At 53.6% G+C, this 22,437-nt stretch overlaps 1 protein-coding gene across 2 annotated transcripts in view; it reads left to right on the top strand.

Annotated features, from left to right (window-relative positions):
• The window catches only part of ipo4 (importin 4), an 88,270-nt gene extending 66,852 nt beyond the window's left edge, over positions 1–21,418 (top strand). For both annotated transcript variants that reach the window (XM_087974805.1, XM_087974806.1), the window contains 6 exons: positions 174–382; positions 2,073–2,205; positions 2,737–2,841; positions 16,117–16,186; positions 16,783–16,911; positions 21,022–21,418. In XM_087974805.1, coding sequence (XP_087830931.1) covers positions 174–382; positions 2,073–2,205; positions 2,737–2,841; positions 16,117–16,186; positions 16,783–16,910 — 645 coding nt within the window. In that variant the 3' untranslated portion in view covers position 16,911; positions 21,022–21,418. The remainder of the gene's footprint in view (positions 1–173; positions 383–2,072; positions 2,206–2,736; positions 2,842–16,116; positions 16,187–16,782; positions 16,912–21,021) is intronic.
• The last annotated feature ends 1,019 nt before the right edge of the window (positions 21,419–22,437 follow it).

Below are 22,437 nucleotides of genomic sequence, written 5' to 3'. Positions count from 1 at the left end.
CTGTGAGGCCGCAGCATGGAGGCAGGAGTATTCCGTCGCGCCCACGTTTTTCAAAGCCTCGAGTTTGTTTCCGGATTCCCCCCTATCGCTCTGTAATGTCCTGGAACCCTGCATCCCTCCCTGAGATTGCTGCAGGAATGCTTTTTGATCTGTCGTGTGTGTGTGTGCTGCAGAAGCCCAGCTGCACGGTGGCTGAGAAATCCTTTGCCATTGGATCGATCGCAGAGACGGTGCAGGCCATGGGGCCGGCGACGGTGCAGTTTGTTCCCCGGCTGCTGCCCATGCTGCAGGCTGGGGCGCGGGACACCGACGACGAGGTGCGCAGCAATTCGGTCTTCGGCATTGGTGTTCTTGCCGAGCAAGGGAAAGAAGCCATCTTCGAGTATCCTGGGCCCCGCTGCCGAATGGGGGGGAACGTGGCAGGGTCGGGGGGGTCTGTGTGTGTGTGTCTGTACGTGTACGTGTGTGTGTGTGTGTGTGTCTGTACGTGTACGTGTGTGTCTGTGTGTGTGTCTGTACGTGTACGTGTGTGTCTGTACGTGTACGTGTCTATACATGTGTGTGTATGTGTGTGTACGTGTACATGTGTGTGTGCGTGTGTGTCTGTACGTGTGTCTGTGCGTGTGTGTGTGTGTGTGTGTATACGTGTGTGTGTCTATACGTGTGTGTGTGTGTGTACACGTGTGTGTACGTGGTCGAGCAGTGGAAGTGGTGTACGTTAACTTCACCAAGGCATTTGGTAAGGTTCCCCATGGTAGGCTCATTCATAAAGTCAGGAGGTATGGGATACAGGGAGGTTTGGCTATCTGGATTCAGAATTAGCTGGCTGACAGGAGGCAGAGAGTGGTTGTAGATGGAAAGTCTTCTGCCTGGAGGTCAGTGGTGAGTGGGGTCCTGCAGGGGTCTGTACTTGGGCCTCTGCCCTTTGTAGTTTTTATAAATGACTTGGATGAGGAGGTTGAGGGGGTGGGTTAGTAAACTTGCAGATGACACAAAGGTTGGAGGTGACGTCGATAGTATAGAGGGCTACTGCAGGCTATAGCGCGACATAGACAGGATGCAGAGCTGGGCTGAGAAATGGCAGATGGAGTTCAACCTGGATAAATGCGAAGTAATGCATTTTGGAAGGTCGAACTCGAATGCTGAATATAGGATTAAAGACCGGATTCTTGGCAGTGTGGAGGAACAGAGGAATCTGGGTGTGCAGGTACATAGATCCCTCAAAGTTGCCACCCAAGTGGGTTGGGTTGTTAAGAAACCATATGGTGTTTTGGCCTTCATTAACAGGGGGCTGGAGTTTAAGAGCCGTGAGGTTTTGCTGCAGCTCTACAAGTCCCTGGTGAGACCACACTTGGAATATTGTATCCAGTTCTGGTCACCCTACTATAGGAAAGACACAGAGGCTTTGGAGAGTGTGAAAAGAAGGTTTACCAGGATGCTGCCTGGACTGGAGGGCTTGCCTTATGAAGAAAGGTTGAATAAGCTCAGACTTTTCTCTCTGGAGAGAAGGAGGAAGAGAGGAGACCTGATCGAGGTGTACAAAGTAATGAGAGGAATAGATAGAGTCAATAGCCAGAGACTTTTCCCCAGGGCAGGACTGACTGGTACGAGGGGGCCTCATTTTAAGATATTAGGAGAAGGGTAGAAAGGAGACGTCAGAGGTAGGTTCTTTACGCAGAGAGTTGTGAATACTTGGAATGCATTGCCAGCAGTGATGGTGGAAGCAGAGTCATGGGGACATTTAAGCGAACGCTAGACATACACAAGGACAGCAGTGAGTTGAGGGGAGTGTAGGTTAGGGTTATTTTATTTCAGATTAGGAATAATCCTTGGCATGACATTGTGGGCCAATGGGCCTGTTCTGTGCTGCACTGTTCTATGTCCGAGACCTGCACGTAGGGCCGAGCGTTCCTGTTGTTATTATTATTATTATTATGAGCTGTGTTCCAGTCTCCTGGCATTCCCTGTGAAAGTTGAGGTTGTATTGACTGGGAGGGAGTGAAGCACACTAACGGTCTCGCTGGGAGCGCTGGAGAATCATTCCCTGGTCAGTCCTTAACGTTCCTCTGCAGCCACTATCCGTCCCTTTTGAACATTCTGTCGTCCATCATAGCCCGAGAGCAAAACCGGCGTGTGGTGGACAACGTCTGTGGGGCTGTGTCCCGGATGATGATGACGAATCTGCCTGGAGTCCCCGTGGAGCAGGTACTGGGCACTTCCTTGGGACGTTCAGCCGCAAAGACGTAGTTGGGGGGGGGGGGGGAAGGGGGGGGCTCTGACCTGTCAAGCTGCTCAGTCCTGGCCGGGGGAAGGTGTCTGGTTGATGTCCATGAGCCCAACTTCCCAAATGGGCCAGGCACCCACTGGGTGGGTCCTGGAACAAGGGACGACAAGGCAATCCCGTTTGCTGGTGGAGCATTCCTGGTCCAGCCTGCTGGACGGTGGGTAAGGTGCTGGAAGACACCGCCTTGAGGGGAGAGATAGCAGAGAGTGAGCTGAGCAGCTCTCTCTGCCACTGGCTCTGCCAATAACTGACTCTGTGCTGTGAAACCCTCCCAACACCTCAGCAACTGTCCCATGCTTCTTGCCCTCTCTCCCGCTCTGACCAGGGGGAAAGGTTTCACCAGGAAGCTCACAGTGCAGGGGCCAGGATGGCAGTGATCAGTCCCTCCGAACACTGCTCACGATAACTGTCTGAAGAGAGATTAACGGACCTTCTCTGTACTTTCTCAAAAGGTCTTTCCTGTGCTGGTACGGTCGCTTCCTCTGAAAGAGGATATCGAAGAAAACTTAACGGTGATGAACTGCATCACGTTCATGTACAAGAACAATCCCAATCAGGTAAGGCACGCACTCAGTGCATGCTCACACACAGGTATCTGTGTGTGTGGGTCTATATATATACAGCAGGACACACTGTAATAGGGATACAGACTGCGGTGTGATCACCCATCAGTACGCACTGTAATAGGGAGGGAGACTGCGGTGTGAACACCCATCAGTACACACTGTAACAGGGAGGGAGACTGCGGTGTGATCACCCATCAGTACGCACTGTAATAGGGATACAGACTGCGGTGTGAACACCCATCAGTACGCACTGTAATAGGGAGAGAGACTGCGGTGTGAACACCCATCAGTACACACTGTAACAGGGAGAGAGACTGCGGTGTGATCACCCATCAGTACGCACTGTAATAGGGATACAGACTGCGGTGTGAACCCCCATCAGTACGCACTGTAATAGGGATACAGACTGCGGTGTGAACACCCATCAGTATGCACTGTAATAGGGAGAGAGACTGTGGTGTGAACACCCATCAGTACGCACTGTAATAGGGATACAGACTGCGGTGTGAACACCCATCAGTACGCACTGTAATAGGGATACAGACTGCAGTGTGAACACCCATCAGTACGCACTGTAATAGGGATACAGACTGCGGTGTGAACACCCATCAGTACGCACTGTAATAGGGAGTCAGACTGCGGTGTGAACACCCATCAGTACGCACTGTAATAGGGAGAGAGACTGCGGTGTGAACACGCATCAGTACGCACTGTAATAGGGATACAGACTGCGGTGTGAACACCCATCAGTATGCACTGTAATAGGGATACGGACTGCGGTGTGAACACCCATCAGTACGCACTGTAATAGGGAGTGAGACTGCGGTGTGAACATCCATCAGTACGCACTGTAATAGGGAGGGATACTGCGGTGTGAACACCCATCAGGACGCACTGTAATAGGGAGGGAGACTGCGGTGTGAACACCCATCAGTACGCACTGTACTAGGGGTACAGACTGCGGTGTGAACACCCATCAGTACGCGCTGTAATAGGGATACAGACTGCGGTGTGAACACCCATCAGTACGCACTGTAATAGGGGTACAGACTGCGGTGTGAACCCCCATCAGTACGCACTGTAATAGGGGTACAGACTGCGGTGTGAACACCCATCAGTACGCACTGTAATAGGGGTACAGACTGCGGTGTGAACCCCCATCAGTACGCACTGTAATAGGGATACAGACTGCAGTGTGAACACCCATCAGTACGCACTGTAATAGGGATACAGACTGCGGTGTGAACACCCATCAGTACGCACTGTAATAGGGGTACAGACTGCGGTGTGAACACCCATCAGTACGCGCTGTAATAGGGATACAGACTGCGGTGTGAACACCCATCAGTACGCACTGTAATAGGGAGGGATACTGCGGTGTGAACACCCATCAGTACGCACTGTAATAGGGGTACAGACTGCGGTGTGAACACCCATCAGTACGCACTGTAATAGGGGTACAGACTGCGGTGTGAACCCCCATCAGTACGCACTGTAATAGGGGTACAGACTGCGGTGTGAACACCCATCAGTACGCACTGTAATAGGGAGACAGACTGCGGTGTGAACACCCATCAGTACGCACTGTAATAGGGATACAGACTGCGGTGTGAACCCCCATCAGTACGCACTGTAATAGGGATACAGACTGCAGTGTGAACACCCATCAGTACGCACTGTAATAGGGATACAGACTGCGGTGTGAACACCCATCAGTACGCACTGTAATAGGGGTACAGACTGCGGTGTGAACACCCATCAGTACGCGCTGTAATAGGGATACAGACTGCGGTGTGAACACCCATCAGTACGCACTGTAATAGGGGTACAGACTGCGGTGTGAACACCCATCAGTACGCGCTGTAATAGGGATACACACTGCGGTGTGTCCACCCATCAGTACGCACTGTAATAGGGATACAGACTGCGGTGTGAACACCCATCAGTACACACTGTAATAGGGAGAGAGACTGCGGTGTGAACACCCATCAGTACGCACTGTAATAGGGATACAGACTGCGGTGTGAACACCCATCAGTACGCACTGTAATAGGGATACACACTGCGGTGTGAACACCCATCAGTACGCACTGTAATAGGGAGGGAGACTGCGGTGTGAACACCCATCAGTACGCACTGTAATAGGGAGAGAGACTGCGGTGTGAACACCCATCAGTACGCACTGTAATAGGGGTACAGACTGCGGTGTGAACCCCCATCAGTACGCACTGTAATAGGGATACAGACTGCGGTGTGAACACCCATCAGTACACACTGTAATAGGGGTACAGACTGCGGTGTGAACACCCATCAGTACGCACTGTAATAGGGATACAGACTGCGGTGTGAACACCCATCAGTACGCACTGTAATAGGGATACACACTGCGGTGTGAACACCCATCAGTACGCACTGTAATAGGGATACAGACTGCGGTGTGAACACCCATCAGTACGCACTGTAATAGGGAGAGAGACTGCGGTGTGAACACCCATCAGTACGCGCTGTAATAGGGATACAGACTGCGGTGTGAACACCCATCAGTACGCACTGTAATAGGGAGGGAGACTGCGGTGTGAACACCCATCAGTACGCACTGTAATAGGGAGGGAGACTGCGGTGTGAACACCCATCAGTACGCACTGTAATAGGGATACCGACTGCGGTGTGAACACCCATCAGTACACACTGTAATAGGGAGAGAGACTGCGGTGTGAACACCCATCAGTACGCACTGTAATAGGGATACCGACTGCGGTGTGAACACCGATCAGTACGCACTGTAATAGGGAGAGAGACTGCGGTGTGAACACCCATCAGTACGCACTGTAATAGGGATACAGACTGCGGTGTGAACACCCATCAGTACGCACTGTAATAGGGATACAGACTGCAGTGTGAACACCCATCAGTACGCACTGTAATAGGGAGGGAGACTGCGGTGTGAACACCCATCAGTACGCACTGTAATAGGGAGAGAGACTGCGGTGTGAACACCCATCAGTACGCACTGTAATAGGGATACAGACTGCGGTGTGAACACACATCAGTACGCACTGTAATAGGGAGGGAGACTGCGGTGTGAACACCCATCAGTACACACTGTAATAGGGAGAGAGACTGTGGTGTGAACACCCATCAGTACGCACTGTAATAGGGATACAGACTGCGGTGTGAACACCCATCAGTACGCACTGTAATAGGGAGAGAGACTGCGGTGTGAACACCCATCAGTACGCACTGTAATAGGGAGAGAGACTGCGGTGTGAACACCCATCAGTACGCACTGTAATAGGGATACAGACTGCGGTGTGAACACCCATCAGTACGCACTGTAATAGGGAGGGAGACTGCGGTGTGAACACCCATCAGTACGCACTGTAATAGGGAGGGAGACTGCGGTGTGAACACCCATCAGTACGCACTGTAATAGGGAGAGAGACTGCGGTGTGAACACCCATCAGTACGCACTGTAATAGGGATACAGACTGCGGTGTGAACACCCATCAGGACGCGCTGTAATAGGGATACAGACTGCGGTGTGAACACCCATCAGTACGCACTGTAATAGGCATACAGACTGCGGTGTGAACACCCATCAGTACGCACTGTAATAGGGAGAGAGACTGCGGTGTGAACACCCATCAGTACGCACTGTAATAGGGAGTGAGACTGCGGTGTGAACACCCATCAGTACGCACTGTAATAGGGAGTGAGACTGCAGTGTGAACACCCATCAGTACGCACTGTAATAGGGATACAGACTGCGGTGTGAACACCCATCAGTACGCATTGTAATAGGGATACAGTCTGCGGTGTGAACACCCATCAGTACGCACTGTAATAGGGAGAGAGACTGCGGTGTGAACACCCATCAGTACGCACTGTAATAGGGAGAGAGACTGCGGTGTGAACACCCATCAGTACGCACTGTAATAGGGATACAGACTGCGGTGTGAACACCCATCAGTACGCATTGTAATAGGGATACAGTCTGCGGTGTGAACACCCATCAGTACGCACTGTAATAGGGAGAGAGACTGCGGTGTGAACACCCATCAGTGCGCACTGTAATAGGGATACAGACTGCGGTGTGAACACCCATCAGTACACATTGTAATAGGGATACAGACTGCGGTGTGCACACCCATCGGTACCCACTGTAATAGGGATACAGACTGCGGTGTGAACACACATCAGTACGCACTGTAATAGGGAGAGAGACTGCGGTGTGAACAGCCATCAGTACGCACTGTAATAGGGAAAAAGGCTGCGGTGTGAACACCCATCAGTACGCACTGTAATAGGGATACAGACTGCGGTGTGAACACACATCAGTACGCACTGTAATAGGGAGAGAGACTGCGGTGTGTACACCCATCAGTATGCACTGTAATAGGGATACAGGCTGCGGTGTGAACACCCATCAGTACGCACTGTAATAGGGAGAGAGACTGCGGTGTGAACACCCATCAGTACGCACTGTAATAGGGATACAGGCTGCGGTGTGAACACCCGTCAGTACGCACTGTAATAGGGATACAGGCTGCGGTGTGAACACCCATCAGTACGCACTGTAACAGGGATTCAGACTGCGGTGTGAACACCCATCAGTACGCACTAATAGGGAGAGAGACTGTGGTGTGAACACCCATCAGTACGCACTGTAATAGGGATACAGACTGCAGTGTGAACACCCATCAGTACGCACTGTAACAGGGATTCAGACTGCGGTGTGAACACCCATCAGTACGCACTAATAGGGAGAGAGACTGTGGTGTGAACACCCATCAGTACGCACTGTAATAGGGATACAGACTGCAGTGTGAACACCCATCAGTACGCACTGTAACAGGGAGAGAGAATGTGGTGTGAACACCCATCAGTACGCACTGTAATAGGGATACACACTGCGGTGTGAACACCCATCAGTACGCACTGTAATAGGGATACAGGCTGCGGTGTGAACACCCATCAGTACGCACTGTAATAGGGATACAGACTGCGGTGTGAACACCCATCAGTACGCACTGTAATAGGGATACAGACTGCGGTGTGAACACCCATCAGTACGCACTGTAATAGGGATACAGACTGCGGTGTGAACACCCATCAGTACACACTGTAATAGGGATACAGACTGCGGTGTGAACACCCATCAGTACGCACTGTAATAGGGAGAGAGACTGCGGTGTGAACACCCATCAGTACGCACTGTAATAGGGAGTGAGACTGCGGTGTGAACACCCATCAGTACGCACTGTAATAGGGAGAGAGACTGCGGTGTGAACACCCATCTGTATGCACTGTAATAGGGAGAGAGACTGCGGTGTGAACACCCATCAGTACGCACTGTAATAGGGAGGGCGACTGCGGTGTGTCCACCCATCAGTACGCACTGTAATAGGGATACAGACTGCGGTGTGAACACCCATCAGTACACACTGTAATAGGGATACTGACTGCGGTGTGAACATCCATCAGTACGCACTGTAATAGGGAGAGAGACTGCGGTGTGAACACCCATCAGTACGCACTGTAATAGGGAGAGAGACTGCGGTGTGAACACCCATCAGTATGCACTGTAATAGGGATACAGACTGCGGTGTGAACACCCATCAGTACGCACTGTAGTAGGGAGGGAGACTGTGGTGTGTACACCCATCAGTACGCACTGTAATAGGGAGGGAGACTGCGGTGTGAACACCCATCAGTACGCACTGTAATACGGGTCCAGACTGCGGTATGAACACCCATCAGTACGCACTGTAATAGGGAGAGAGACTGCGGTGTGAACACCCATCAGTACGCACTGTAATAGGGAGAGAGACTGCGGTGTGTCCACCCATCAGTACGCACTGTAATAGGGATACAGACTGCGGTGTGAACACCCATCAGTACGCACTGTAATAGGGAGAGAGACTGCGGTGTGTCCACCCATCAGTACGCACTGTAATAGGGATACAGACTGCGGTGTGAACATCCATCAGTACGCACTGTAATAGGGATACAGACTGCGGTGTGAACACCCATCAGTACGCACTGTAATAGGGATACAGACTGCGGTGTGAACATCCATCAGTACGCACTGTAATAGGGAGAGAGACTGCGGTGTGTCCACCCATCAGTACGCACTGTAATAGGGATACAGACTGCGGTGTGAACACCCATCAGTACGCACTGTAATAGGGATACAGACTGCGGTGTGAACATCCATCAGTACGCACTGTAATAGGGAGGGAGACTGCGGTGTGAACACCCATCAGTACGCACTGTAATAGGGGTACAGACTGCGGTGTGAACACCCATCAGTACGCACTGTAGTAGGGATACAGACTGCGGTGTGAATACCCATCAGTACGCACTGTAATAGGGATACAGACTGCGGTGTGAACACCCATCAGTACGCACTGTAATAGGGATACAGACTGCGGTGTGAACACCCATCAGTACGCACTGTAATAGGGAGAGAGACTGCGGTGTGAACACCCATCAGTACGCACTGTAATAGGGATACAGACTGCGGTGTGAACACCCATCAGTACGCACTGTAATAGGGAGAGAGACTGCGGTGTGAACACCCATCAGTATGCACTGTAATAGGGAGGGAGACTGTGGTGTGTACACCCATCAGTACGCACTGTAATACGGGTCCAGACTGCGGTATGAACACCCATCAGTACGCACTGTAATAGGGATACAGACTGCGGTGTGAACACCCATCAGTACGCACTGTAATAGGGAGAGAGACTGCGGTGTGTCCACCCATCAGTACGCACTGTAATAGGGATACAGACTGCGGTGTGAACATCCATCAGTACGCACTGTAATAGGGATACAGACTGCGGTGTGAACACCCATCAGTACACACTGTAATAGGGAGAGAGACTGCGGTGTGAACACCCATCAGTACGCGCTGTAATAGGGATACAGACTGCGGTGTGAACACCCATCAGTACGCGCTGTAATAGGGATACAGACTGCGGTGTGAACATCCATCAGTACGCACTGTAATAGGGATACACACTGCGGTGTGAACACCCATCAGTACGCACTGTAATAGGGAGAGAGACTGCGGTGTGAACACCCATCAGTACGCACTGTAATAGGGAGAGAGACTGCGGTGTGTACACCCATCAGTACGCACTGTAAAAGGGGTCCAGACTGCGGTGTGAACACCCATCAGTACGCACTGTAATAGGGAGAGAGACTGCGGTGTGTACACCCATCAGTATGCACTGTAATAGGGATACAGACTACGGTGTGAACATCCATCAGTACGCACTGTAATAGGGATACAGACTGCGGTGTGAACACCCATCAGTACGCACTGTAATAGGGATACATACTGCGGTGTGAACACCCATCAGTACGCACTGTAATAGGGAGAGAGACTGCGGTGTGATCACCCATCAGTACGCACTGTAAAAGGGGTCCAGACTGCGGTGTGAACACCCATCAGTACGCACTGTAATAGGGGTACAGACTGCGGTGTGAACACCCATCAGTACGCACTGTAATAGGGAGAGAGACTGCGGTGTGTACACCCATCAGTATGCACTGTAATAGGGATACAGACTGCGGTGTGAACATCCATCAGTACGCACTGTAATAGGGAGAGAGACTGCGGTGTGTACACCCATCAGTATGCACTGTAATAGGGATACAGACTGCGGTGTGAACATCCATCAGTACGCACTGTAATAGGGAGAGAGACTGCGGTGTGAACACCCATCAGTACGCACTGTAATAGGGAGAGAGACTGCGGTGTGTACACCCATCAGTATGCACTGTAATAGGGATACAGACTGCGGTGTGAACATCCATCAGTACGCACTGTAATAGGGATACAGACTGCGGTGTGAACACCCATCAGTACGCACTGTAATAGGGATACATACTGCGGTGTGAACACCCATCAGTACGCACTGTAATAGGGAGAGAGACTGCGGTGTGATCACCCATCAGTACGCACTGTAAAAGGGGTCCAGACTGCGGTGTGAACACCCATCAGTACGCACTGTAATAGGGAGAGAGACTGCGGTGTGAACACCCATCAGTATGCACTGTAATAGGGAGAGAGACTGCAGTGTGAACCCCCATCAGTACGCACTGTAATAGGGAGAGAGACTGCAGTGTGAACATCCATCAGTACGCACTGTAATAGGGATACAGACTGCGGTGTGAACACCCATCAGTATGCACTGTAATAGGGATACAGACTGCGGTGTGAACACCCATCAGTACGCACTGTAATAGGGATACAGACTGCGGTGTGAACACCCATCAGTACGCACTGTAATAGGGAGAGAGACTGCGGTGTGTCCACCCATCAGTACGCACTGTAATAGGGATACAGACTGCGGTGTGAACTCCCATCAGTACACACTGTAATAGGGATACTGACTGCGGTGTGAACATCCATCAGTACGCACTGTAATAGGGAGAGAGACTGCGGTGTGAACACCCATCAGTACGCACTGTAATAGGGATACAGACTGCGGTGTGAACACCCATCAGTACGCACTGTAATAGGGAGAGAGACTGCGGTGTGAACACCCATCAGTATGCACTGTAATAGGCATACAGACTGCGGTGTGAACACCCATCAGTACGCGCTGTAATAGGGATACAGACTGCGGTGTGAACACCCATCAGTACGCACTGTAATAGGGACAGAGACTGCGGTGTGAACACCCATCAGTACGCACTGTAATAGGGAGAGAGACTGCGGTGTGAACACCCATCAGTACGCACTGTAATAGGGAGAGAGACTGCGGTGTGAACACCCATCAGTACGCACTGTAATAGGGAGAGAGACTGCGGTGTGAACACCCATCAGTACGCACTGTAATAGGGAGAGGGACTGCGGTGTGAACACCCATCAGTACGCACTGTAATAGGGAGAGAGACTGCGGTGTGAACACCCATCAGTACGCGCTGTAATAGGGATACAGACTGCGGTGTGAACACCCATCAGTACGCGCTGTAATAGGGATACAGACTGCGGTGTGAACACCCATCAGTACGCGCTGTAATAGAGATACAGACTGCGGTGTGAACACCCATCAGTACGCGCTGTAATAGGGATACAGTCTGCGGTGTGAACACCCATCAGTACGCACTGTAATAGGGAGAGAGACTGCGGTGTGTACACCCATCAGTACGCACTGTAAAAGGGGTCCAGACTGCGGTGTGAACACCCATCAGTACGCACTGTAATAGGGATACCGACTGCGGTGTGAACACCCATCAGTACGCACTGTAATAGGGAGAGAGACTGCAGTGTGAACATCCATCAGTACGCACTGTAATAGGGAGAGAGACTGCAGTGTGAACATCCATCAGTACGCACTGTCATAGGGATACAGACTGCGGTGTGATCACCCATCAGTCCGCACTGTAATAGGGAGAGAGACTGCGGTGTGAACACCCATCAGTACGCACTGTAATAGGGAGAGAGACTGCGGTGTGAACACCCATCAGTACGCACTGTAATAGGGATACAGGCTGCGGTGTGAACACCCATCAGTTCGCACTGTAATAGGCAGAGAGACTGCAGTGTGAACCCCCATCAGTACGCACTGTAATAGGGAGAGAGACTGCAGTGTGAACATCCATCAGTACGCACTGTAATAGGGAGAGAGACTGCGGTGTGAACATCCATCAGTACGCACTGTAATAGGGAGAGAGACTGCGGTGTGAACACCCATCAGTACGCACTGTAATAGGGAGAGAGACTGCGGTGTGAACACCCATCAGTACGCACTGTAATAGGGATACAGACTGCGGTGTGAACACCCATCAGTACGCACTGTAATAGGGAGAGAGACTGCGGTGTGAACACCCATCAGTACGCACTGTAATAGGGAGAGAGACTGCGGTGTGAACACCCATCAGTACGCACTGTAATAGGGAGAGAGACTGCAGTGTGAACATCCATCAGTACGCACTGTAATAGGGATACAGACTGTGGTGTGAACACCCATCAGTACGCGCTGTAATAGGGAGAGAGACTGCGGTGTGAACACCCATCAGTACGCACTGTAATAGGGAGAGAGACTGCAGTGTGAACATCCATCAGTACGCACTGTAATAGGGATACAGACTGCGGTGTGAACACCCATCAGTACGCACTGTAATAGGGATACAGGCTGCGGTGTGAACACCCATCAGTACGCACTGTAATAGGGAGAGAGACTGCGGTGTGAACACCCATCAGTACGCACTGTAATAGGGATACAGACTGCGGTGTGAACACCCATCAGTACACACTGTAATAGGGATACTGACTGCGGTGTGAACACCCATCAGTACGCACTGTAATTGGGATACAGACTGCGGTATGAACACCCATCAGTACGCGCTGTAATAGAGATACAGACTGCGGTGTGAACACCCATCAGTACGCGCTGTAATAGGGATACAGACTGCGGTGTGAACCCCCATCAGTACGCACTGTAATAGGGAGAGAGACTGCGGTGTGAACACCCATCAGTACGCACTGTAATAGGGATACAGACTGCGGTGTGAACACCCATCAGTACGCACTGTAATAGGGATACAGACTGCGGTGTGAACATCCATCAGTACGCACTGTAATAGGGAGAGAGACTGCGGTGTGAACACCCATCAGTACGCACTGTAATTGGGATACAGTCTGCGGTGTGATCACCCATCAGTACGCACTGTAATAGGGATACAGACTGCGGTGTGAACACCCATCAGTACGCACTGTAATAGGGAGAGAGACTGCGGTGTGAACACCCACCAGTACGCACTGTAATAGGGATACAGACTGCGGTGTGAACACCCATCAGTACGCACTGTAATAGGGATACAGACTGCGGTGTGAACACCCATCAGTACGCACTGTAATAGGGAGAGAGACTGCGGTGTGAACCCCCATCAGTACGCACTGTAATAGGGAGAGGGACTGCGGTGTGAACACCCATCAGTACGCACTGTAATAGGGATACAGACTGCGGTGTGAACACCCATAAGTACGCACTGTAATAGGGAGAGAGACTGCGGTGTGAACACCCATCAGTACGCACTGTAATAGGGAGACAGACTGCGGTGTGAACACCCATAAGTACGCACTGTAATAGGGAGAGAGACTGCGGTGTGAACACCCATCAGTACGCACTGTAATAGGGAGGGAGACTGCGGTGTGAACACCCATCAGTACGCACTGTAATAGGGATACAGACTGCGGTGTGAACACCCATCAGTACGCACTGTAATAGGGAGAGAGACTGCGGTGTGAACACCCATCAGTACGCACTGTAATAGGGATACAGACTGCGGTGTGAACACCCATCAGTACGCACTGTAATAGGGATACAGACTGCGGTGTGAACACCCATCAGTACGCACTGTAATAGGGAGAGAGACTGCGGTGTGAACACCCATCAGTACGCACTGTAATAGGGAGGGAGACTGCGGTGTGAACACCCATCAGTACGCACTGTAATTGGGAGGGAGACTGCGGAGTGAACACCCATCAGTACGCACTGTAATAGGGATACAGACTGCGGTGTGAACACCCACCAGTACGCACTGTAATAGGGATACAGACTGCGGTGTGAACACCCATCAGTACGCACTGTAATAGGGAGAGAGACTGCGGTGTGAACACCCATCAGTACGCACTGTAATAGGGAGAGAGACTGCGGTGTGAACACCCATCAGTACGCACTGTAATAGGGAGAGAGACTGCGGTGTGAACCCCCATCAGTACGCACTGTAATAGGGATACAGACTGCGGTGTGAACACCCACCAGTACGCACTGTAATAGGGATACAGACTGCGGTGTGAACACCCATCAGTACGCACTGTAATAGGGAGAGAGACTGCGGTGTGAACACCCATCAGTACGCACTGTAATAGGGAGAGAGACTGCGGTGTGAACACCAATCAGTACGCACTGTAATAGGGATACAGACTGCGGTGTGAACACCCATCAGTACGCACTGTAATAGGGAGAGGGACTGCGGTGTGAACACCGATCAGTACGCACTGTAATAGGAATACAGACTGCGGTGTGAACACCCATCAGTACGCACTGTAATAGGGAGAGGGACTGCGGTGTGAACACCCATCAGTACGCACTGTAATAGGAATACAGACTGCGGTGTGAACACCCATCAGTACGCACTGTAATAGGGAGAGAGACTGTGGTGTGAACACCCATCAGTACGCACTGTAATAGGGAGAGAGACTGCGGTGTGAACACCCATCAGTACGCACTGTAATAGGAATACAGACTGCGGTGTGAACATCCATCAGTACGCACTGTAATAGGAATACAGACTGCGGTGTGAACACCCATCAGTACACACTGTAATAGGGATACAGACTGCGGTGTGAACACCCATCAGTACGCGCTGTAATAGGGATACAGACTGCGGTGTGAACACCCATCAGTACACACTGTAATAGGGAGAGAGACTGCGGTGTGAACCCCCATCAGTACGCACTTTAATAGGGAGAGAGACTGCGGTGTGAACACCCATCAGTACGCACTGTAATAGGGAGAGAGACTGCGGTGTGAACACCCATCAGTACGCACTGTAATAGGGATACAGACTGCGGTGTGAACACCCATCAGTACGCACTGTAATAGGGATACAGACTGCAGTGTGAACACCCATCAGTACGCACTGTAATAGGAATACAGACTGCGGTGTGAACATCCATCAGTACGCACTGTAATAGGGATACAGACTGCGGTGTGAACACCCATCAGTACGCACTGTAATAGGGATACAGACTGCGGTGTGAACACCCATCAGTACGCACTGTAATAGGGATACAGACTGCGGTGTGAACACCCATCAGTACGCACTGTAATAGGGATACAGACTGCGGTGTGAACACCCATCAGTACGCACTGTAATAGGGATACAGTCTGCGGTGTGAACACCCATCAGTACGCGCTGTAATAGGGATACAGGCTGCGGTGTGAACACCCATCAGTACGCACTGTAATAGGGATACAGACTGCGGTGTGAACACCCATCAGTACGCACTGTAATAGGGAGAGAGACTGCGGTGTGAACACCCATCAGTATGCACTGTAATAGGGATACAGACTGTGGTGTGAACACCCATCAGTACGCACTGTAATAGGGATACAGACTGCGGTGTGAACACCCATCAGTACGCACTGTAATAGGGATACAGATTTCAATTTGAACTAATGTGTTTTAGTCGACGCTACATTTCTTTATCCTATTAATCATTCATCTTTTTGAATTCAGGTCATTCAACATTTGCAGCACTTATTGGCTGTTTTTGGTGAAGTGATTGGAACAGATCAGATTAAAGAAGGTAATGTGATTTCCTTCCCAGACTGATTCGAACATTGGAAATGTATCACTTGTGATTAGCACCGGTTTGAGGGCCGCTATGGGCTTATGAATCGTTTTCTGTTAAGTTATGTTTGTGTGGTGTCCCTGAGGCATGCTGTCAAAACCAAGACGTATCTAAATGAGATCATAGCTCATCTGCTCCACGATTGCCTTTCTTGATTTAAAGATCTCCCTCTCTCTGCCTTGAATACTCTCGGTGCCCCAGCCCCTGACGGCCCTCTGCAGTAACGCGTTCCCACAGATTCACTCCCCACCTCCGGCTTCAAGGGGGATTAACCACTCTGCATCTCCCCGACAAGTCCCCTTCCGAAGAATCTTGCTCGTATTCGATAAGGTCTTCTGAGCTACAATGCGTACAGGCCCCAACCAACTCAACCCAGCTTCGTTCCCAGCTTTGATCTCCGTGTAACCGTGTCTCCGTACTGGCTACGAAATGCTTTATTCACTCCTTGTTGTTTCCCGAAGCAATGTCCTGCTGCGTGCGTGGGTTTCTCCCTGCTGTGTAAACATACACTCCCAAGGTGACCATGTCAACGTTCCCTCTGTTTGATTCAGAGAGCCAGAATGCCTTGATGATGTTGCTGAAGGATATCCCCCAGCGATTCCCCCAGGAATTTCAGAACGCCCTGATGGCAATTCCCCAGGAAGCTGCCAAGAAAATCTCCGCTGTGGTGTCCTCCTGAGGTAAGAAGCTGTTGGCAGTATCTGAAACGTTAGCTCTGCAAACTCCTGAAGAGTCCGCCAAATGCCGTGACCTCGACTGAATCACATCCAGAATCCAGTTTCAGTCTCCCATCTCTGGGAACGGGTGGGTCAGTTGTGTTTGGAAATCTCCTTGGCCTATCGCTCTGAATTAACATCCTTTGGTAGTGCACCTTGTGCAACATCTCTGCCTCAATTTCATATCTCATCCAGCGGAATACCACTTTGACAGTGCGGCACTCCCTCAGTACTGACCCTCCGACAGTGCGGCACTCCCTCAGTACTGACCCTCCGACAGTGCGGCACTCCCTCAGTACTGGCCCTCCGACAGTGCGGCACTCCCTCAGTACTGACCCTCCGACAGTGCGGCACTCCCTCAGTACTGGCCCTCCGACAGTGCGGCACTCCCTCAGTACTGGCCCTCCGACAGTGCGGCACTCCCTCAGTACTGGCCCTCCGACAGTGCGGCACTCCCTCAGTACTGGCCCTCCGACAGTGCGGCACTCCCTCAGTACTGGCCCTCCGACAGTGCAGCACTCCCTCAGCACTGACCCTTCGTCAGGGCCCACTCCCTCAGCACTGGCCCTCCGACAGTGCGGCACTCCCTTAATACTGACCCTCCGACAGTGCGGCACTCCCTCAGCACTGACCCTCCGACAGTGCCCATTCCCTCAGCACTGACGCTCCGACAATGCGGCACTCCCTCAGCACTGACCCTCCGACAGTGCGGCACTCCCCCAATACTGATCCTCCGACAGTGCGGAACTCCCTCAGCACTGACCCTCCGACAGGGCCCGCTCCCTCAGCACTGACCCTCCGACTGCGCCCACTTCCTCAGCACTGACCCTCTGACAGTGCCCACTCCCTCAGCACTGATCCTCGGACAGCGCCCACTCCCTCAGCACTGACCCTCCGACAGTGCCCACTCCCTCAGCACTGACCCTCCAACAGTGCCCTCTCCCTCAGCACTGACCCTCCGACAGTGCCCTCTCCCTCAGCACTGACCCTCCGACAGCGCGGCGCTCCCGCAGCACTGACCCTCCGACAGTGCCCACTTCCTCAGCACTGACCCTCCGACAGTGCCCACTCCCTCAGCACTGACCCTCCGACAGTGCCCACTCCCTCAGCACTGACGCCCACTCCCTCAGCACTGACCCTCCGACAGCGCCCCCTCCCTCAGCACTGACCCTCCGACAGTGCCCGCTCCCTCAGCATTGACCCTTCGACAGTGCCCCCTCCGACAGTGCCCACTCCCTCAGCACTGACCCTCCGACAGCGCCCGCTCCCTCAGCACTGACCCTCCGACAGTGCCCACTCCCTCAGCACTGACCCTCCGACAGTGCCCGCTCTCTCAGCACTGACCCTCCGACAGTGCCCACTCCCTCAGCACTGACCCTCCGACAGTGCCCTCTCCCTCAGCACTGACCCTCGGACAGCGCCCACTCCCTCAGCACTGACCCTCGGACAGCGCCCACTGCCTCAGCACTGACCCTCCGACAGCCCCCGCTCCCTCAGCACTGACCCTCCGACAGCCCCCGCTCCCTCAGCACTGACCCTCCGACAGTGCCCACTCCCTCAGCACTGATCCTCGGACAGCGCCCACTGCGTCAGCACTGACCCTCCGACAGTGCCCGCTCCCTCAGCACTGACCCTCCGACAGCCCCCGCTCCCTCAGCACTGACCCTCCGACAGTGCCCACTCCCTCAGCACTGACCCTCCGACAGTTCTCGCTCCCTCAGCACTGACCCTCTGACAGTGCCCGCTCCCTCAGCACTGACCCTCCGACAGTTCTCGCTCCCTCAGCACTGACCCTCTGACAGTGCCCGCTCCCTCAGCACTGACCCTCCGACAGTGCCCCCTCCGACAGTGCCCACTCCCTCAGCACTGACCCTCCGACAATGCGGCACTCCCTCAGCACTGACCCTCCGACAGTGCCCACTCCCTCAATACTGATCCTCCGACAGAGCGGAACTCCCTCAGCACTGACCCTCCGACAGTGCCCACTCCCTCAGCACTGACCCTCCGACAGGGCCCGCTCCCTCAGCACTGACCCTCCGACTGTGCCCACTCCCTCAGCACTGACCCTCCGACAGTGCCCACTCCCTCAGCACTGATCCTCGGACAGCGCCCACTCCCTCAGCACTGACCCTCCGACAGCGCCCACTCCCTCAGCACTGACCCTCCGACAGTGCCCTCTCCCTCAGCACTGACCCTCCGACAGTGCCCACTCCCTCAGCACTGACCCTCCGACAGTGCCCTCTCCCTCAGCACTGACCCTCCGACAGCGCGGCGCTCCCGCAGCACTGACCCTCCGACAGTGCCCACTTCCTCAGCACTGACCCTCCGACAGTGCCCACTCCCTCAGCACTGACCCTCCGACAGTGCCCACTCCCTCAGCACTGACGCCCACTCCCTCAGCACTGACCCTCCGACAGCGCCCCCTCCCTCAGCACTGACCCTCCGACAGTGCCCGCTCCCTCAGCATTGACCCTTCGACAGTGCCCCCTCCGACAGTGCCCACTCCCTCAGCACTGACCCTCCGACAGCGCCCGCTCCCTCAGCACTGACCCTCCGACAGTGCCCACTCCCTCAGCACTGACCCTCCGACAGTGCCCGCTCTCTCAGCACTGACCCTCCGACAGTGCCCACTCCCTCAGCACTGACCCTCCGACAGTGCCCTCTCCCTCAGCACTGACCCTCCGACAGAGCCCACTCCCTCAGCACTGACCCTCGGACAGCGCCCACTGCCTCAGCACTGACCCTCCGACAGCCCCCGCTCCCTCAGCACTGACCCTCCGACAGCCCCCGCTCCCTCAGCACTGACCCTCCGACAGTGCCCACTCCCTCAGCACTGATCCTCGGACAGCGCCCACTGCCTCAGCACTGACCCTCCGACAGTGCCCGCTCCCTCAGCACTGACCCTCCGACAGCCCCCGCTCCCTCAGCACTGACCCTCCGACAGTGCCCACTCCCTCAGCACTGACCCTCCGACAGTTCTCGCTCCCTCAGCACTGACCCTCTGACAGTGCCCGCTCCCTCAGCACTGACCCTCCGACAGTTCTCGCTCCCTCAGCACTGACCCTCTGACAGTGCCCGCTCCCTCAGCACTGACCCTCCGACAGTGCCCCCTCCGACAGTGCCCACTCCCTCAGCACTGACCCTCCGACAATGCGGCACTCCCTCAGCACTGACCCTCCGACAGTGCCCACTCCCTCAATACTGATCCTCCGACAGAGCGGAACTCCCTCAGCACTGACCCTCCGACAGTGCCCACTCCCTCAGCACTGACCCTCCGACAGGGCCCGCTCCCTCAGCACTGACCCTCCGACTGTGCCCACTCCCTCAGCACTGACCCTCCGACAGTGCCCACTCCCTCAGCACTGATCCTCGGACAGCGCCCACTCCCTCAGCACTGACCCTCCGACAGTGCCCACTCCCTCAGCACTGACCCTCCGACAGTGCCCTCTCCCTCAGCACTGACCCTCCGACAGTGCCCACTCCCTCAGCACTGACCCTCCGACAGCGCGGCGCTCCCTCAGCACTGACCCTCCGACAGCGCGGCGCTCCCTCAGCACTGACCCTCCGACAGTGCCCTCTCCCTCAGCACTGACCCTCCGACAGTGCCCTCTCCCTCAGCACTGACCCTCCGACAGTGCCCTCTCCCTCAGCACTGACCCTCCGACAGCGCGGTGCTCCCTCAGCACTGACCCTCCGACAGTGCCCACTCCCTCAGCGCTGACCCCCCGACAGTGCCCACTCCCTCAGCACTGACCCTCCGACAGCACGGCGCTCCCTCAGCACTGACCCTCCGACAGTGCCCACTCCCTCAGCACTGACCCTCCGACAGTGCGGCGCTCCCTCAGCACTGACCCTCTGACAGTGCCCGCTCCCTCAGCACTGACCCTCCGACAGTGCCCACTCCCTCAGCGCTGACCCTCCGACAGCGCCCACTCCCTCAGCACTGACCTTCCAACAGCGCAGCGCTTGCTCGGTGCTGAGTCTGATATCATATTGTTAGAGCTGACAAAGAAACAGGATTTTCTGTCTTACGATTCCCCTCATTTTCTGTGTTCTCCTTCTGTCTCTCACCAGTTCCCTTTCCTGCGATTTGCTGAAGGAGCGAGCTTGCCCACTCTTTTTCTCTGCCATCAGTTGGACACATTACAATGCCAGCACAAAAAACCAGGCCCCCCCGTGTCACCATTGGGAGTTCCCTGATCACCTCTCCACATGGAACGTACGAAGCGACATGGTTAAACGCTCCTGACCAGGGGTTTTTCGAACAGACGTTTTGGCAGTTCTGAGGAGCGTGCTGCCACAGTTTCTTGGTTGTGTGTTAGTTTCACCCCTGAGGGGCAATTTCTTGTGTTTTCCTGCCGAGGTTTGGGGAGGGCGAAAAGTGTTTCAAGGCTGATTTTGTGCAATGAAATTTATTTTGTGTGGTTGTGCAAAGATTCTCTGGTTGGACTAATAAAAGCCCACAAAAGGAGCTGTGTTTCGCGGTGTGTTCTCTGGCCGTGACTCCCAGCCCTGGTCCACTTCCTTGACCCTTCAGGCTGTGATCCTGTGTGACCTGCTGTCTGGCGCTGGGTGTGTCACTGTCTCTGTTGTGTGCTCTTTCACCAGCACAGGGTGGGAGTCACAGTGTCAGTGGAGTCTTGTGTGCGTGTTTCTGTCTGCCCTGAGACTAAATGTAGTATCAAGGGCTTTTCACACCCCAGCCCATTTGGTCTGAGTTAATTAACAGCTTCATCGTGATCATAACAACTGAATTTTACCTGCAGTTTGAGGGAGAGAAGAGCAGTATTTTGAACTTAAGTAAGGGAAGTTACACATAGAGCGTAGAACAGTGCAGGCCCTTTGGCTTTTGATGCTGTGCTGAGCTTTTATCCTACTCTAAGATCAGACCTCGCTCCCACAACCTTTCTTTGTCAGACCTGCCCTCCAGCCCAGGCAGCATCCTGGTCAATCTCCTCTGCACCCTCTCTAAAGCTTCCACATCCTTCCTATAATGAGGCGAGTTGAAACTTTATTGCTGGAACAGCACAGCAGGTCAGGCAGCATCCAGGGAACAGGAGATTCGACGTTTCGGGCACAGGCCCTTCTTCAGGAATGAGCAGAGAGTGTTCAGCAGGAGAAGATAAAAGGTAGGGAGGAGGGACTTGGAGGAGGGGCGTTGGGAATGTGATAGGTGGAAAGAGGTCAAGGTGAGGGTGATAGGTCGGAGTAGGATGGAGGCGGAGAGGTCAAGAAGAAGACTGCAGGTCAGGAAGGCGGTGCCGGGCTGGAGGGATTCGGCTGAGACAAGGTGGGGGGAGGAGGGATGAAGAAACTGGTGAAGTCCAAGTTCATCCCCTGTGGTTGGAGGGTTCCCAGTCGGAAGATAAGACGCTCCTCCTCCGACCGTCGCGTTGTTGTGGTTTGGCGGTGGATGAGTCCAATGACCTGCATATCCTCGGTGGAGTGGGAGGGGGAGTTGAAATGCTGTGCCACAGGTTGGTTGGGTTG

Source organism: Chiloscyllium plagiosum, unplaced genomic scaffold (assembly GCF_037043375.1).
Source record: "Chiloscyllium plagiosum isolate Xiang-an unplaced genomic scaffold, Cpla_swu_hap1 HiC_scaffold_27, whole genome shotgun sequence".
Taxonomy (NCBI): Eukaryota; Metazoa; Chordata; class Chondrichthyes; order Orectolobiformes; family Hemiscylliidae; genus Chiloscyllium; species Chiloscyllium plagiosum.
Note: the sequence above shows the minus strand (reverse complement) of the source record. Positions and strands in the feature narration are given on the sequence as shown.